Source organism: Onychostoma macrolepis, chromosome 17 (genome assembly GCF_012432095.1).
Source record: "Onychostoma macrolepis isolate SWU-2019 chromosome 17, ASM1243209v1, whole genome shotgun sequence".
In the NCBI taxonomy this organism is placed as follows: domain Eukaryota; kingdom Metazoa; phylum Chordata; class Actinopteri; order Cypriniformes; family Cyprinidae; genus Onychostoma; species Onychostoma macrolepis.
The window spans coordinates 31,538,683-31,555,483 of record NC_081171.1 but is presented as its reverse complement, the minus strand read 5'-3'; the positions used below and the strand labels follow the sequence as shown (position 1 = coordinate 31,555,483).

General features: G+C 38.3%; 1 protein-coding gene across 6 annotated transcripts in view; it reads right to left on the bottom strand.

Annotated features, from left to right (window-relative positions):
* Positions 1 to 16,801, bottom strand: part of cdin1 (CDAN1 interacting nuclease 1) — an 84,056-nt gene that overhangs the window by 19,126 nt on the left and 48,129 nt on the right. For 5 of the 6 annotated variants that reach the window (XM_058749054.1, XM_058749055.1, XM_058749058.1 and 2 more), the window contains 3 exons: positions 15,788 to 15,855; positions 13,125 to 13,190; positions 12,701 to 12,806 (listed from right to left, as the gene is read on the bottom strand). In XM_058749054.1, the coding sequence (XP_058605037.1) occupies positions 12,701 to 12,806; positions 13,125 to 13,190; positions 15,788 to 15,855 (240 nt within the window). The remainder of the gene's footprint in view (positions 1 to 12,700; positions 12,807 to 13,124; positions 13,191 to 15,787; positions 15,856 to 16,801) is intronic. The other variant, XM_058749056.1, reaches the window with a different exon arrangement.

The following is a 16,801-nucleotide window of genomic DNA, read 5'->3' as shown; positions in this document are numbered from 1 at the left end:
AAGAACTTCATTTGGAGTTTAACTTAATTTAAAGGCGATTTTCTCAATATTTTGATATTTTTTGCACCCTCAGATTTTTTAAATCAGAGTTTTGTGGACCAGGTTCACATATACAATATTGAAAAGGTAAAATAGCTCAGTCTAATTAAAAATGCACCAATATTAGTGTATTTTATGCTTATTACACTCAAAAAGGAAAGAATATTTGCTGAGAAAAGCACCCAAATGAAGATAATTCACATACATAATAGTTGTAAATGTGTAAACACTTGAACAGAAAAAAAATGCTTTTAGAAATCCATATGCAGTATTTGTTTATTTCATATCACTGATCAGCTGATCACTAGCCTTTATTCTACAGCAAACCGTTTCACAATCACTTTGTCCAGTTGTGTGAGGTAAACTTAAAGCTGGAATACACAACGTGACTTTTGCCCAGATATTTGGCCTGATTTTCGGTCAGAATTTGGGCAGTCAGACGTAAAGAACAGACACATTTTTTTTAAAACATGAAACTCTGATTCGATCCCGTCAGACGAGATCAATCATAATAATTTTGATCATTTGAGCTGATTTTAGAACGTTTTCAATTGTCACACGTCTGCCAGCAATGTATTTGTGTGTAGTCCAATTAAAAACACACCAATATCTGCGTATTTTATGCTTATTACACTGAAGAAAAAAAAGGAGTTTACTCTTATAAATTCTTATAATTTTGAAGCAGAAAGACTGAAATAGATTTTCTTGTGAAACGTACTCCAATAATCCTTGTTTTCGGAGTACCGCCATATTTAGCTGAGAGGCACGTCAAACTCTGGAGCCTCAAACCCGTCTGATGAGCTTCATTCAGGTATTCACTCCTGCGTTAGATGGTGGATGAGATTTTGAGACGGAGCTAAAGAATCCAGCCGCCCGTTTCAGAAGTGATTAGCATGTGTGGGTAACAGGAACAGGTGTCCAGTGAGCACTATGGGTCATTACGGCGCTACCCTCCCATGAGCGACAAAAAGAAAGACGGGATAGAAAGGCCGTCACTGGGAAGTTGTAATAGGAAATTGCTCTTGGCAACTATTTGTTTAGTACTCGAATCTTTTTTTTTTTTTTTTTGTGCCAACACAGCGAGCCCCTTTGGAAAATAGGGCAGCTCTCCCTAATGAGTAATCTATTTCAAAGCAGTCTTGTCTGGGCATGACAGTTTACTGAGAGGCTTGAAGAACTGGTAATTACCAGTGTTACGGGGCAATTAATGCATATTACACTGCGCCACTCGTGGCGGCAACTGTCAGCTCCCCAATAAAAATGAGCACTCTTCAGCTACAGGGTGACATTAATTGGGCCTTTAATGACTATGCACAGGAACCGGGCCAAATAGGAACAAAACACAGGACTCCGGCTGACTCCAGCAAAGGGCTGGAAATTGTACTAAAAATGAGATTAATTGCTGTTGGGGGGAGGAGAAGAAGAGAGGAAGAATAAAAACGGGATGAAATTACAGGGTTCCGGGAGCAGGGCCTTCTCGCCGCGACGGCAATTCTTAATTGTCTTATATATTCTGTACGTTCAGAAAGGCCGGCGATGGGTTCGAGGTCTACAGCTGCTCACGGGACGCTTCCTTAAAAGCAAGAGCCCTTCGAGTACGGAGCATGGGTTTGTGTCCACTCTCACTGACAAGAGTCGAGTGGTGTTTGTGTAGAGCGACAGATCCACTAGAGGAGACGTCCATTGTGTGCCATGAAGGAACAGAATTGGGTTAATTAATGAAGAATCAAGCGCACTCCAGTCTGAAGAGCTCTTGAAGAGACTCGTCAGCCCATCAGCCGTCATAAGTAGCCCTGTTTATCCGAGAATCCTCACCAACCAAAAGCAAACCATTTGCATGCGGGTTTTGATGTGCGTTCCTGCAGTATTTTTAATACGGAGCATGCACTGGTGCTGTCGCGCTCGCACTGTCACCGGCGACGGCTTCAAAGCCGCTTTGCACAGGGAAACAGAGCGAGCAAATATTTGAATTGCAAAACCACATTATCTTCCAAAGGGATAAAACTTGAGACAACTTCCACGAGCTAAAGACCTACATTTGCTGCGAACACGTGAGAGTCTGTGGGGGTTCAAGGGGGGCGGTGGGCATAAGCCCACTCAACCTAATTTAGCATATCCACATTTGTGTAATGAGATCGGACGTGTTTTAGAGTCGGGTCTCCCAGATGCTTAATGTGAGGAGAGAACCATAAAAATGTTTTTAAGCGGACCACGTATTTATCCGAGATCCGCCGCGTGAAATCGCGCGACTCGCAGACTACCTGCCACAGATATGATTATGAAGTGACGTGTAATTACCGCAGTCACACTAATGCAGAGGGAGCGTGTGAGGTACGTGTCAGAGAGTCCTCACGATGGAAAGGCTGTTTATTCCAGAAACTGTTTTAAGCATGCATGTTTCATAGCATATAATGCAACTGCCTCTGTCAATTCCGTCACTCCAGCAAGCATGAGAAAGATGACAGATATGATAACAAATCAAGGCAAATTTGAAGTATAATTTCAGCGTTTTCCGTTCCAGGAAAAACTTGACTCTTGAACTTCAAGTTAGAGTCCGTGTGAACATCCATCTTCTGGACACACAATTGTGACCTTGGACCACAAAACCAGTATTAAGGGTCATTTTCTTTTTTTTTTTTAATTGAGATTTATACATCAACTGAAAGCATAAATAATCTTTCCATTGATGCATGGTGTGTTAGGATCGGACAATATTTGGCTGAGATACAACTATTTGAAAATCTGGAATCTGAGGGTGCAAAACATTTAAATACTGAGAAAATCGCCTTTAAATTTGTCCAAATGAAGTTCTTAGCAATGCATATTACCAATTAAAAATTTATTTTTGATATATTTATGGTAGGAAATGTACAAAATATCTTCATGGAACATGATCTTTCCTTAATATCCTAATGATTTTTGGCATAAAAAAAAAAATAAAATAAAAAAAATAAAAATCTGGCTATTGCTACAAATATACTTGTGCTACTTATGACTGCTTTTGTGCTCCAGGGTCACAATTAAAGTGCCCCTATTATGGGTTATGTTGTTTTGGGAGTCCCCAACAACAGCTTGACATGCATGCAAGACCAAAAAAACTCATTTTCTTATAATATGCATTTATTTTTACCTTATTTGCTCAAACGACGATGTGTGTGTATAATGTGTATATATATTATGTATATATAAATACAAACACATGCATGTATATATATAAAAACGACCAAATGATTCTCTCAACGATTCATTTTTCCAAAACCCTACTTTGTGTGATGCGACTCTGTGGTGATTGGTCGATTTCTTTTAAAGCAGTGTTTGTGAGGCAGTGCTGCTTTGTGTACATTTTTAACGCTCCGAAAGCAGCACCTAGTGGCAAAGAATGAATTTACATTTTCATTCAGACCAACACGAAAATCAAGTTGTTTTCCCAGGTCTGCGCACGCAACAACTGAGAGGCAATATGCTAATGTTTCATGTTGACATCAACATGAAACGGCTTGTGATTTGTTTTAAAAACGTCTCATTTCAATCATTCAGAGTCGACTCTTTATTTTGAAAGACAACTTTATACACGGTGCACTTTCAGATTTAAAACTTTGCAGGATGTTTTCATTCACTTAGAGCGGTGTTACACACTGCATGGAAGGTAATTTTCACAAATCCATAATAGGGGCACTTTTACACAGTCTGTCCTTCTCTGAACGTGGGAATTCAAATATAAGAAAGAGTCTCAAAGGCTATGGAAGAATAATTTAAGGACTGTTGGACGAGTCCAAACGAAAGGGTTGTGTTTGTGCATGTTCCGTGCATATCAGCGTGTTTATTAAGGAACGGGTCTGCGGTGACATGCGGTGCCCTCTGAACCAGTTCCTCCGCCGGCGCCCATGCAGACACACTGGAGACAGACGTGGGCAGAAATCAAACTCCCGGGTGATGGATAACTTCATCGCACAATGACCCGTGTCAAAGGCGTTTGCTCTAAATCAATTAAGGTGATAAGAGCGCTGTGTCGACAGTGTGCACCTTGGTATGCCGAAGTCTCGGCCCTTATCTGCGCAGCAAGGAAGTCGCAGTAATAACTAAAGACAAGCAATGACGAAACCACTGTAGCTGCACTGTCAAACACAATTTACAGCCCCTCGTATCTCCTCCCCGTGCGCCGTTAAAAACGGTCGTTACGGACGGGCCGGCGCTGGCGGGCGGGACTCTTTGCTGGAGTCTCTGGACGAGACCCAGGGGCTTTCTGCCCTCCCGTCTAATGCCACGGGCGGCTTTCATTTGCCGTGATGCATGGAGGGAGGGGTTGGAGGTTGAAGTTGAGAGGAGGGCCGACAGGAAGGAACGCTTTGGGAAGATTACAGCATTTAACATGCTAAGACCTCGCAGCAGTTATTCATTCAGCCCTCTACTTCCTTTTTAGGACGGGGTCACGGGTAACTTTCCACGCGGTGCCATCGGAACAGAGGCAAAGAGCGAGTGTGACATCAAACGCTGTGATTTGGTGACCCCTTTCTGTCCGAGTCTTGATTAAAATATGTTTGCTTTCTTATTCAAACTGCCATTTGACAAGCTCGGTCGTATTTCAGCGAACTGCACAAACATTCTCTCAGGCCATGACAGGTTTGTTTTCCATTGCGTACATGAGGTGACTCTACCAGCAAATGTTTCCAATGAACATGACACGACATGACACGAGGCGGAGGAAAATCAACAGCTTAAAGGAACTGTTCAAACAAAAAATTAGAGTTTTATCATCATTAACCATCATGTTGTTCCATTATCATCATGCATTCATGATCTGGAGCCACTAGGTGGTCGTCCTTCATCCTCGATAAACAAGCTACAGTTGTTCCAAAATGCAGTTCTTACCAGGTTGAGAAAATTTCACCAATTTTTACCACGCAGCACTATAAACAAGCCTTTCAGTACAGCTGCTCTGAAGTCATATGTACTGTGAAAAGAGCTATACATAAACACTTGTATTTAAATATTATTAATATATAAATATAAACTCCTAATTTGCTGCTTATCAATAGTAAGGTAGTTGTTAAGTTTGGGTGTTGGGTAGGATTAGGGATGTAGAATATGATCATGCAGAATATGTGCTTTATAAGCACTAATAAACAGTTAATGTGTCAATAATAGGCATGCTAATAAGCAACTAGTTAATAGTGAGAATTGGTCCCTATACTAAAGTGTTACCAAACTTTCTAACATGCAGGAAGCAAATATATCTGGAACCAAATGATGTCTAACATCTAAAGGCAATAGTCTAATACACAAAATGTAAATAAGACGTGAAATCTGCAACTGATGGGATGATTTTCAGCAAACAGTAACTTAAATTTGGGTCTGTTCCTCACAAAAAGCTATCAAACAACTTCAGGAGATGCATTGCACGAGTCGTACAGACTACTGTTACGATGCCTTGAGAAGTTTGGGCATATAAATCTTGAACACTTCGGCTGAATGGAAAAGAGAAGCTCAAATATTTGGCATAACATCTTGTTTTGTGTTCCACAGTAGAAAGGTCAGAACGACGCGACAGTAAATGAAGGCAGGCTTCAGTTTTGGGTGTGCTGCTGCAGTAAGGATTTGTCCCAGGCCGCTGTCGTTATGTTATTCAGAGTTATAAACTCTCCGGAGACGGTGAACTGCTGTCGACTTCACTGATTAGCCAAACACTCATCACCAAATTAGGGAAGGTGCCCTGCAGATGGGTTCTAGAGCCGACTGTGATTTAAAGAGACGTTCCTGGACGTGGAAACACCGACTGTACATGTATAAACACATCCACACATCTGAAGATCTGCACAGTTGTAGTTTGGACGTCTGGAGACGGTGGACATCAGACGTGGATAGCAAAACTGCTTCTGATGGTAATAGTTTTCAAACTCGTAGAGAGGAAGTGAATGTAAGACACAGCTGCGGTCAAACTCCAGCTTTCACTAAACTCTTAAATCAGAAACACTAGCACACACTTCACATGCAGTTCTGTCATTACAGGAACAGTTCAAAACAGAATTATTAGAATCAAATGTATACGACGTCCTCTCTTCAGTGGAGCACGAGCAGATGATCAGCAGAATGTTCACGCTGCTCTTTTACACACAGTGAAAGCAGGTGGTGACCAGTGGCTCTCAAGCTCCAAAAACATGCAAAAGTCATCATGTGACTCATGCACTATATTCCAAGTCTTACGATGGGATTTGTGTGCCGTTGAAGAAATAAAGTCAGACAGATTTGAAACAACATGATAGATAATGATCCAAAATGACTTTTGCTTTGAAAGTCACTTCAAGCATGTCTGGGGAATCAAACCCATGACCTCCGTGTCTGAGCTGAAGGAATTGGGTGACCTGACAGTAAGGACTCTGTGTAACACACAGACACATGGTCTTATCAAGAGATGTCTTCAGCGCAGATCTCTGTAGAGGGCGGATGGGAGAATGTCACACAGATGTACTCTGGCCTGTCTTTATAACGTATAAAAGAGCAAAGGTCACCGGCAGCTTCCAGCCTACACGTGACATTCATCAAAAGAGACGCAGTGCTTATACGAGCCTCAAATGACTGCAAACATTAGAGAGAATTAATGAGGGAAATCAAAGGTCAAAGTTCCCATCCTAATACATCTCTGATTAGACTTTAACTAATATATAATCAAGGCCAGACACACTAACAATCCAGCTATAAAGGACAAAAGCAATCAAGACATTAGAAGATAAAAGGACTTGATGATATTGTCTGCTGCACTGATTATTAACAGCGACTTATTTATTAAAATATGAAATGAAACACCTCAGGCCTTCATGTGTGCTTATAGCAATGGTTATAATCATTACTGATGTGCTGCTATATATATATATATATAGATATAGATAGATAGATAGATAGAATTTATATAATATTTATATATTACTAATGTCACAGAATTTACATATTGCTCTTTTGTTGGTTTTGATTGCTTTTATTGATCTCATTTACAAAGAGCCTGGTATAAAAATTAGTTGAAAAAGAAAAATTGACAAAAAGTTAGCTTTCAGAAGTTTATTTCACTGTAGGCCTTCTTCTCAAACTTCACTAAGTCATATACTGCTTTACTTCCCCCAGCTTGGAAGTGTTTTATTTTCACTTTTTTAAGCAGAGTTCTGGTGTCAAAATCATTCTTAACCTCAACTTGAAACGACAAATTTGTTTAATGTGTCGGGAGCAAACCTGAAAAATAAATAGATGAAATGGAGGCTTAGCGGGAGCTAAATCCCACAGCTGATGGGGGCCTGAAGTGTGCGGATTACATGCGGAGCGCATTAAACAATGTCCCTAAATATGCATTGAAATCCTTAAAGCATGAAAGCATCTTGTCATGTGGTATTAGCATTCAGAGGTGCGTGTCAGACGTCTTGCGCTGCACTGGGGTGTGCTGCGGTGTTAAATGTCATATGCCAGCGACCGCAAATCCCAAAAAGATTTCCTGACGTCATACTGTCGTGTCAACTTTGCTTCTTCAGAGCTCTTTACGGTTAAACTGTCACAAGAGCACAAGCTTGAGTAAAGATTCTGCTGAAAAAAAGGTTAATGGAAAAAAGAATGAAAGGATATGGAATAATTGAGGAAAGTGAAAGCGAGAGAGAGACTGAGAAAAACTGTCACAATGACTTCGACAGCAAAGAAGCATGATTTCTGTGTTAAATGCAAGGATGGACCAGACATATAAGAGGTGTGATGCTAAACACCAGCAAAACAACAACACAGATGAAGGGCCACCTTCACCACACACTGACCATAAACAGCCAGAACCACAAGCGAACGGCACAAGGAAACAGAACCGTGAAGTCAAAGTCCACTGGATATAAAACATTGAAATGTATACAATCTTTCCACTTAAAACGTTAAAATGAATATATTTTTAATTTTAAAACATTAAAATGTATAAATCTTACATGTAAAACCTTAAAATGTATAAATCTTGAATAAGCTGACTGGTGTTCCGCCTTAGAAACAGGCAATCTGACTGACCAGAGAGAAATTTATTTATCCGATCTTCAAAGAGAATTCAGGACATCTTTCAAATTATACATGAACAGGATGTGATCAAGGTATAAAGTATGTCAGACTGTTTACTCACATGCTCTTTGAAAATATGAAATAAATGATCCAGTCTGGGGGCCTAATATTATTGGAGTCTAATGTTATTGCCAACGATTGTCAAAGCCACCAGCCATCAAAAAATGTCTCAAAAAGATTTCAAGAAAATATAACACAAATGTTCGGGTCAACAATTTCCAAGAGGTCAAGCCACAGAATATATATGACAAAACCGAGAGTATTAACCCTATCTGACCGAAGGGAGAAATGAGCCATACTGTGCTTTATATGGCCATACATCATCTTTGTCAAGTCCTGACAGCGTTTTATCAGATCTAACCTTTAGCAGCCTCTATTACGAGCGCTAACATGCTCAGCTCTGATACACGAGCGCCGCAGAGAAAACCTTCATCTACAGAGCCCAGAAAAGACGGCACTCTCATATTAAGATGAACATTCAATCAAAACAAACTTCAATTAACGATGCACTGAAATTAAAATCCTTGGCCAAAACCAAAAAATCTGGAACGAGAACAGAAACTGTTCATTTTAAACTCGAATTCATTTGGAATAACCTTCATTAACAAAAATATCAAAAACTGATAAAGGCAATAATAAAACTTCAACTCTACTCCAAACAGAGTTTGGAACACAGTACTTCACAGTAAGCCTCCAGCTGATGTTTGGCTTCTACAAGCACATCTGTACGGCGCTGTATGACATGAGATGAGCGCATCTGTGCATCTGATCAGGAATGTAAAACACTTATTAATCAGCTAATATCTGTGAGGGCTTCACTTCTAGAGGACATCATAAAATGTTTGATTACACAGTGCATGCACAACTAGAACATGCTCTGAAATCTCCTGTGTTTGAACACTATAAAGCAAGAAGATGGCCCAGTCCACTCATAAAAATGAATGGAAGAAAGCATAATGCTCAATACGGCGGATGTAGAAACAGAAGTCCAGCCTCACAGTTAAACAGCCAGTTGCATGTTTGCTTTGTCCAAAACACGTGTGTGCATTAGGAGAAACCACCTGTACAACACAGTTTTGTGTGTGATTTAAGCTTAATTTATTGATACCTCAATAATATGACAAATTTCATTCCAGAATTTAAATGTTACCTCGGCACTTGGGATCACTGGAAATAATTGATTCAGATTCAGCAATAATACAGAGTATAATTTATCCTCTAATGAAATCAAATAACAGTAAGGATTCTTTTTTTTTATTTATATTTATATATATATATATATATATATATATATATATATATATATATATATATATATATATATATATATATATATATATATATATATATATATATATATATATATATATATATATATATATTTTTTTTTTTTTTTTTTTTTTAAATCAAAACAGTTTATTGAGCCTTCACACAAAGTACTAAAAAACTTGAACATGTTTTATGTTTTGTATCATATTTGACACTTTCGTGGCTCGTATGGTCTGATATAGTGAGAATATGGAGGAAAAGTCATTTTAAGGCTCAAACTGAGCAAACATAAAATTTGTTGTAGATTATGAAATTTATATATTGAAATTATGCCGCTTGTAATGTAAATCAATGAGATCTTTATAGCAGTGCAGCAGATACTGATATAAAATGATGTAAATATCAGCGGTCGCTCTATATCTCTAATAATATGTCTTAGTAAGATGAGATGTAAATGATCCAAACATGAGAGATGAAGAAATAAACGCTCCTCAGAAGATGCGAGATGAAGATCATTCCTCCGCTGAGGAACAGTGAAAGTAAAGCTTCTGGAAAGATCCTGATGATCAGATTTGAGACGCACTGATTTTTCTAGAAAATGATTGATGGAGAATCAAGTAAAGCTGAGCTGCTTCAGTCCAGTAAGTGTTCATCTGGAAACATGACTGCAGTTATTCTGACGTTTACTTGATCAAAATCAGTCAAGATTTGACAGAAAAAACACACGAGAAGCAGCAGCTGAAGCTGGACGCTTCTACAATTACACTAAAAGAGCTTTTACTCAATCAGAGACAGAAAGCATGGAGAAGATTGAGTGTGAAACAGGTTTAACAGTAAAGACTGATCATGCTGATCATTTCGAGGCCTTAGAAAGTCATAATATAATAGAGTAGCTTTATAGGGTTAATGTCACTGATGCCAAAACGAATATGCGTGATGACAAATGAGATTTGATGGTGAGAGTAAATGATGACAGAATGTTCATTTATGTGTGAACTATTTCTTTAATATAAAAGTCAAACAGCTTATGAAAGGACACGTGTAATGTGCGTGTTTCTCATTCGCTCCCAGCAGTGGAGCGTCAGTCCAGAGTCGCATTTCATTACATGACACATTTAACCTCAGCCGCTTCTACTAAAACATACACAAGCCTTATTATGTGCTTAATATTCACTATCAGCTGAATAATTTTTAATGCAACTTATAGCCGAGTAGATGGATAACTCAATTATGCGCACATCCGTCACGGAGCCTGCCGAAGCCGGCGAAGATTGATGGGAAGGTGAGGACGACGGATCTTGAGCGTCAGATCCAGACAGTCTCTCTGCTTCGCTCTTTATAGGTGAAGCATCATTACCCATGACTCCACTGACGAGAGAATATTATGAGGTTAGCGTTTTGGTCACACTATTGTTTGGATGATGAATGCGGCTGCTGCGAGTTTTGGAGAGGAAATTAGTTGTGTTGATTTTCACTTGGTTCTCAACACTTAAAGGAGAACGAGGAATAATTAACGGCGCTTGCAAGCGCTGCCATTTGGTGCAGACGACGCAAATGTTTGAAAATAAGCAAATCAGGAGTTGTGTCACTCTCATGCGCCGCGCTAATTGAAAACATGGCGGCGAAGGTCACTGGAAAGGAAACTCGCTGACCTTTTCAATATTTCTCTCAAACTCATATAAACAGAGGAGATGAAGTAACGTGATTGGCTGAGTGAGAGGAGACGACGGGAAGGTGGACACAGGCGGTCCTCTGCTCCGAGAGCACTGCAAATGTCAAATGTAAATGTCAATTAAAAATTACAAGCAGCTCTGAAAGGTGCACTCTGAAGGGCCTGACATTTTTTTTTTTGACATGCCAAAGTTTATCTGACAAGGCAGCGCACAAACATGACAGCATGTGTCGTGTCACGTCTAAACACACGTGAGAAACGCTGAAAATCTGATCCATACGACTGTAATGGAGCCGCTGAAGCACATCAGATCAGATGGATGAAGTGACTTCTCGTGATGGATCGTAACGGACAAAAGGATGTTTTTATGCTTTCGGTCATATAGAAGCACGTTCCATTCATCCCCCGCCCCCAGAGCTTAAAGAGTATTAGTCACATTGTGTGGTTAAACATAGACCTACTAGTAGAGACGGTTCCACTAGTCCACTGTATACAGTAGGTCTGTTTACATCACATTTTATTTTTTAAGTTCTCCAATATGATTGACTGAATCATCATTATTTAAAGTGCTCTATATCTCACAAACACACACAGTGATTTCACAGGAAGAGTTCCAGTGTTTGAAACACCTTAAGATCAGTGACATATAATAAGTAGAGATCGACCGATAAATATAATCGATTTCCCGATATTTTAGCATTTTACCCCAATCGGATATCGCTTTTGTAATATCGGATTCACCGATAAACGCTGCCATCTTGTGGGTGGAAAGGAGGAAAAACCAAAGTGAAGTCAATTATTTACTTTATAACAGTAAATAAATAACCGAAATGCAGAACCGATATTTATTTACTGTTATAAAGTAAATAATTGACTTCACTTTGGTTTTTCCTCCTTTCAATCATCTTTTTAAAAAAGTGTTGAAAATTTGCAGTCTTTCATGTTAAATTTAATCTTCATATTACAACAATAAAAACATTCTATTTATAAAAAGCATCAGCAGGACTTGAAGGATTATCTTACATGACTCTGTGAGTTCGTCTCTATTTCTAAGAGCCAAGCTGCATAAACTACATATCAGGCATTTATGTAACACATCTAATGTGTGCATTAATGGCTGTTATTATGTTAAATAAAGTTTATTAACTACGGCAAATCAAGTATACTTTGCTTGTGCACATCGTTGTTATTGTCTATCGATATCAGTTATAAAAAAAATCAATAACGGTTGATCACTAATAATAAGTCCATCCCAGAATAAATAATAAAAACATGACTGTGAAAGCTGTTGTTGTGAGATTAATTAATCAGATATTTGTGAAATCCCTCACCAAAAATGAATTAATTATAACTGAATTATTACAATATATGCAAAAGAAATGTTCGGAAATCTAAAACTGATATTTACTTCTAGCACACTAAAGCAAAAGAAAGAAGAGGTGGCTTGAAATGTGTTTGCGATGTATAAAATGAAAAGCAAGCCTCACCCTAACAGGCCTTAAGTGCTGAAGACATTCACACAGTACAAGACTACTACAGTTCTGCATTTAATACTGTTAGCAAACCTATTCAAAATGAACAGGTTTAATAGACAGATGTCTGGTTTATTACTAGACTTTTAATATTTCAGTTTTAGACTGTCTAGGGTCTGACCTGTTGCAGTAGCTCCAGAACTGCTCGTTAAGGTACGTGCGATGGCTGTGGTCGTCTCCAAATGAAGCTTTGCTCTCAATCCAGTGCACTATATGACCATCAACAGCTGCAGAAGAACACAACACGCAGTTATCTCAAGAGCAGGTTTACTACATACTAGCAGTGTTTAAACAGAGGAAGGGAGTTCAGCACAAACACAAACTACACAGCATTTTTAGTCTGCTTTGGTCTGTGCGCAAAATGGCAGATTAGTTTCATGCAAAACCAAATTGATAGGAAATTTGCTTAAAAAAAGTCCACTTAAATGTAGAGTTAATGATATCAGCAGATATCTTGACACTATGGACTGAGCAAGTTACTGGTTTAAAACGGTACTTTTTTCTAATCAGTAAGTAAATAACTAGCAGCTAGTATCAGTTCTCACCGATGGGCACCTCCAGAATGATGTCAGGGGTTTTGTCGTAGCCTTTGGCACGGAGCTGGTTTTCATCTGTGTGGAAAACTCATTTCATGATCTTTGTTTTTTCACAGAGAACTTCACTTTATATTATTAGAAGAGTTTATTTTCGTGCAAGTGATGATTGAGACTTCTGGTTAACCCTAAGAATTGAACAGGATGTTTTTGGCTGACTGTCCTTATCATGAAGCAAGGAACCTGTTACTGCGTGATTTTCCCCCATAAATAAATCCACTATTTCCTTAAATTATGATGCACAGGAAGAGCCATTACTTGGACTTTGGGCCATTGTGCAAAGTCGATAAAATTATTTTAGTCACATTGAACTACTACTATTCTATGCTAGAAAATGCTAATTCACATAAACCAGGGCTTTAAATTGTATTTTAGTCATGTCACAATTTTTGGTAACGGAAAAAAAATAAATAAAAATAAATAAATAAAATACCCTATTAACTGAGCATTGTTTAAAAAAAAAAATATATATATATATATTTTTTTTTTTCATGGGAAATTACTAAAGACTGTTTGCTAAGCTGCATTACACAGACATAGTTTCAGTAATTGGTTTTTATTACTTTATTAACGTTCTTAGTTCTGAAAGTTACAGTGTGTTTTATAAAACGTATTTGGTGAAGCTATATATAATTCCCAATGATTTTATGCCTTTAAAAGCAAGTAGCAGGCATCCAGTGAAGGCTCATCGATGTCCTCGGTCAGCGCAACTGAAGCAAAGTCATCTGAAGACAGTAAAGACACAGACGGAGGATGAGAGCAGTGTTTGCTGGCGCTGCACAAACGTCTCTTCAGTGGCTGTGCTGATGGAGGTGAGAGGTCTTGGTGTTATATCAGTGCTGGAGTGACCTTGAGTCCTGGTGAAACACCTGATTTCTCCATTAAATCACAGCGAGCGGGTCACTCCGCGTCAGTTGGCCGAGAGGGGCGAGGGCTTTGTGTGGGGTCTGATCACGCCGGGCAGATCGTCTCTGTACATCACCTTTGATTAGAATTAATGAGCTGTCTCAGCTGCTGCGGAGCTCATTTCCAATCCATTTATCAGGCCGCGTGACCCGTCAGCCCGAACACCCTCAGTCGGGTCAGAACTCGCTCGTTTCACGCCGCTCCAGAAACAGCGCACATAAAAACACACCGGGAACATCACGCACACGTGCATCAGGACACATCATAATAATGTGCTGCTGTGTTCCTCTAACATTTAACAAAAACTTCAAAATCACCAGTCATATAAGAGTAACAAACTCACTGAAAGACAGAAGGCAAAGTCTGAGCTCAAAAACAAAGATGTTGAACGGAAAGAAAGCCTTATGAGCATCTATCAACACGGATTATAAATGAGTCTGAGAGTAAACGACGTGAGCAGAGCGCACAACACCGCTAGAAAAAGACAAGTTCATTCTCTGTTCAACAGTCAATGATGATCCTCAACCTGAGGAGGTCACTCTAAATATTATATGAGCTTTATATTCTACACACAGGAGAAATAGAGTCTGAAGAAATTTAATATAAACACACACACAAAAAAAAAAAGAAAAAAATTACTATGCCATGAGTGAAGGCAAGGAAGAAATAGTATTAGTATATTTGTGTGTGTGTGAGCATTCATTTAAAGGAGATTTGATATTACATGCTTGTAGGAAGGCAATATTGGGTTGGGATATGTGCTTTTGAGTGTGTGAGTGCAGGGAAGCAGCAAAAATGAGTAAGGATGGCACTGAGTAAATCTGAAGTCAAGTACTGCAACACTGAAAACAAGAAACATTTCTGCCTCCTTCAACATTTAAACTAAAATTTTAGTGTTCTGTTTTAATCACAAACATAAGCCTACATGATTGCTTGGTTTCACAATATAAATTAAATGGTCTTTCTTAAAAAAATAAATAAAATTAAATAAAAATTAAATAAAAATTAAATAAAATATCAAGATTCACTGTATATACAAAGAAAAAAAAAAAAATAAAAATATATATATATATATATATATATATATATATATATATATATATATATATATATATATATATATATATATATATATATATATATATATATATATATAAAACATGCCAGAATGGGTAACAGATGTGGTTGAAATTGAACTCATTAGGGGTTTGTTAGTTTGGGACTGAATTCTGGTTTTGTAGTTATTGATAAACTTGATAAATTAAATTCATTTATAGACAAAAAATCCAATACAGATTCTGAAAAATCTGAAAACAGATAAATATTTTTCATAGTAATGTCAAATGATTAATAGCATCCAAAATAAAAGTTTTTGTTTATATATATGTATGTGTTCTGTACATATATATATATACATATATATATATATATATATATATATATATATATATATATATATATATATATATATATATATATATATATATACATGTGTTTATATATTTAAGAAAAAATATGTTGTTTATATAATATAATATATAAATTTATATACATGTAAATATTTTCAAAATACATACTGTATGTGTGTGTATTTAAATATACACAGTACACATAAATATATTATGTTAAAAAAAAAAACACTTATTTTGGATGCATTAATCGTTTGACAGCACACATTTTTTATATTCCTGAGGTAAACTGAGGCTTACCTAAGAACGACAGGCTCCTCTCTCTGAGCTTGTCTCGCAGCAGGTCCTCATGCTCCAGACCGATGGCACTGGAGGAGTACGGTTAAGGACAAACTCCACACAACTTTAGTTTGAGTGCTCTCTTCTCATTCTCATGGGAGCTGAAGGGATGGTCAACTTTCACAAACCCGTTGCTATATGTTACCTGTGCTCGGTTGCCATGGAAACACCTTGACAGCTGAGCAGGGTTGCTGTGGCAACAGCAGAGGAATGTGTGTTTGTTGTAATATCAGGAGTGAATGTAGCATCACTCAACACAGGCACCGGCGCTAAAGCCAACATTACAGGGCTAGAGGGTTCTGAGGGGTTGCTAGGGTGTTGCTATGGTGTCTGTGTACCCAGGTACAGTTCAATAGCATATATAACACATTCAGCCAAAACAGAAAGGCGATGAAGTGCTGAGGAGTTGTGTTTGTAGGGCGTAACGCAGGCTGTGCTCAGGGTCTGATGGGGCGGTTCTGCAGGGAGGCTCGATGAACCCACGCAGATGTACAGAGAGAATGAATGCTGACGCATGAAAAGAGATGAAGAAAGAGAGAAAGAGTGGAGGGACAGGGATGAGTGACCTCAGACAGAGAAACACTGTGACCCTTCACCCCCGACTACACACACACACACACACACATAGAGTGATGAGTCTGAGACGCACATGTCTACAACAGCACAAACCTGAACTCAGCGTCTCTGTTAGGAACCTTACTGAGTATTTTAATTCTATAAAGATACTCCATCATATATAATGCATACATTTCTAAGGCCTCTAAATGATCAACATAATCAAAACTTTGCTGTTAAACCTGTTTCTCTCTCAATCTGCTGCATGTCTTCTGTCTCTGGTTGATAGTTTAGAGTTGTTTATCCAGTAAAAGCTCTTTTAGTGTAATTGTAGAAGCGTCCAGCTTCAGCTGCTGCTTCTCGTGTGTTTTTTCTGTCAAATCTTGACTGATTTTGATCAAGTAAACGTCAGAATAACTG